At 45.1% G+C, this 1,330-nt stretch overlaps 1 protein-coding gene across 1 annotated transcript in view; it reads left to right on the top strand.

The window, feature by feature from the left end:
- Positions 1–847, top strand: part of LOC108250748 (carbonyl reductase [NADPH] 1-like) — a 6,614-nt gene extending 5,767 nt beyond the window's left edge. The window contains exon 7 of the mRNA XM_037973462.1: positions 541–847. Within this exon, the coding sequence (XP_037829390.1) occupies positions 541–714 (174 nt within the window). The 3' untranslated portion in view covers positions 715–847. The remainder of the gene's footprint in view (positions 1–540) is intronic.
- Positions 848–1,330: the final 483 nt, after the last annotated feature.

Here is a 1,330-nt window from a genome sequence, read left to right on the forward strand (position 1 = left end):
GTCTTCCACAACAGTGGTACCTTCTCTTGAGTCAAGCTAAGGTTGCAGAGGTGTTGCAGAATCCCACAGAGCTGTTCTGCACAGGCCTTCAGGACTCTGGGGCTGACACTATCTGGACCTGCAGCCTTGTTCCGGTTCAGTCTCTCCAGCTGCCTCTTCACTTGACTTCTAGAAACAGAAAAGTGGGAGGGGGAAGCAAAGGGGGGGCAGCAGCATCTCCTGATTTGGTTGAAGACAAACTTGTGGAAGCAGAAGAGTCCATGACTGAGGTGGAGGATAAAACAGCTGAGGTGTTACAGGAAGGCTGTGGGTCAAAGGAGGGTGGGATGTCTGTTTGGCTGGAGGCAGGAGGGGAGGATGGTGAGCTTGTTCCTGAACGGAACCTGTTGAAGAAAGTGTTCAGCTCATCTGCTCTGTCCAGACTTCCATATATCTGATCTTCCTTCTTCTTGAAGCCTGTGATCTTCCTTATCCATGACCACACGTCTCTGATATTATTCCTTAGCAGTTTACTCTTAGTCTATTTGTTTGTTTTTTTAGATCCTGTTGAATTCCTGCTGTCCAGGATGGGTGCGCACTGACATGGGAACCATGGCGGCTCACAAGTCACCAGATGAGGGCGCCGTCACACCGGTCTACCTGGCTCTGCTGCCTCCAGGAGCCACAGAACCTCAGGGGAAGTTTGTCTCTGAGAAGGAAGTGCAGCCTTGGTGAAAAATAAATACATCTGAAAACTGACTGCTTTTCCATTTTAGGACTAAAAGCTTTTCAAGAGTGACTACAATTAGTTAAGTATTTTACTGTAGTCATTAACCTACTGTAGCTATTAAAGCTGTGAAGTGAAAAACAGACTTTTATTTATTTTTTCTTAAATAATCGTCACAAGTGAACATTCTGTCAAAAACACTTACATTTCTGCAGTGGACTTTTTTGCATAATGTTCAGCCCCTGGAGTAGGCATGTAGATCAGGTTTTGCTGTGAACTTCCTAAGTGAACAGCAAATGTGGAGAAAGTCTGAACATAAACCTCCCCCCACCACCTCTTTATAAGAGGACCCAGCAGCTTGTTAAAGGATCCACTTGTGTTTACTGAGGTGTGGAAACTTCTTGAATAGTAGCTTAAAGTTCGGAGATGTGCAACTCTTCTTGCTGCCTTTCTGCATCACTTTTCAGCTATACTGTCATATAGACTGGAAAACTGATTGCATTCTTTAAAGTGATACATATCGTCCGCTGCCTCGCTTGCCATAGTTTAAAGCAAAGATGTCATGATCTGTGAGCACACAGAGCATGTGTTGGGGATGACTTTCAGCTACTGCCACACAAAACT

The sequence above is a fragment of the Kryptolebias marmoratus genome, linkage group LG22, assembly GCF_001649575.2.
Source record: "Kryptolebias marmoratus isolate JLee-2015 linkage group LG22, ASM164957v2, whole genome shotgun sequence".
NCBI lineage: Eukaryota > Metazoa > Chordata > Actinopteri > Cyprinodontiformes > Rivulidae > Kryptolebias > Kryptolebias marmoratus.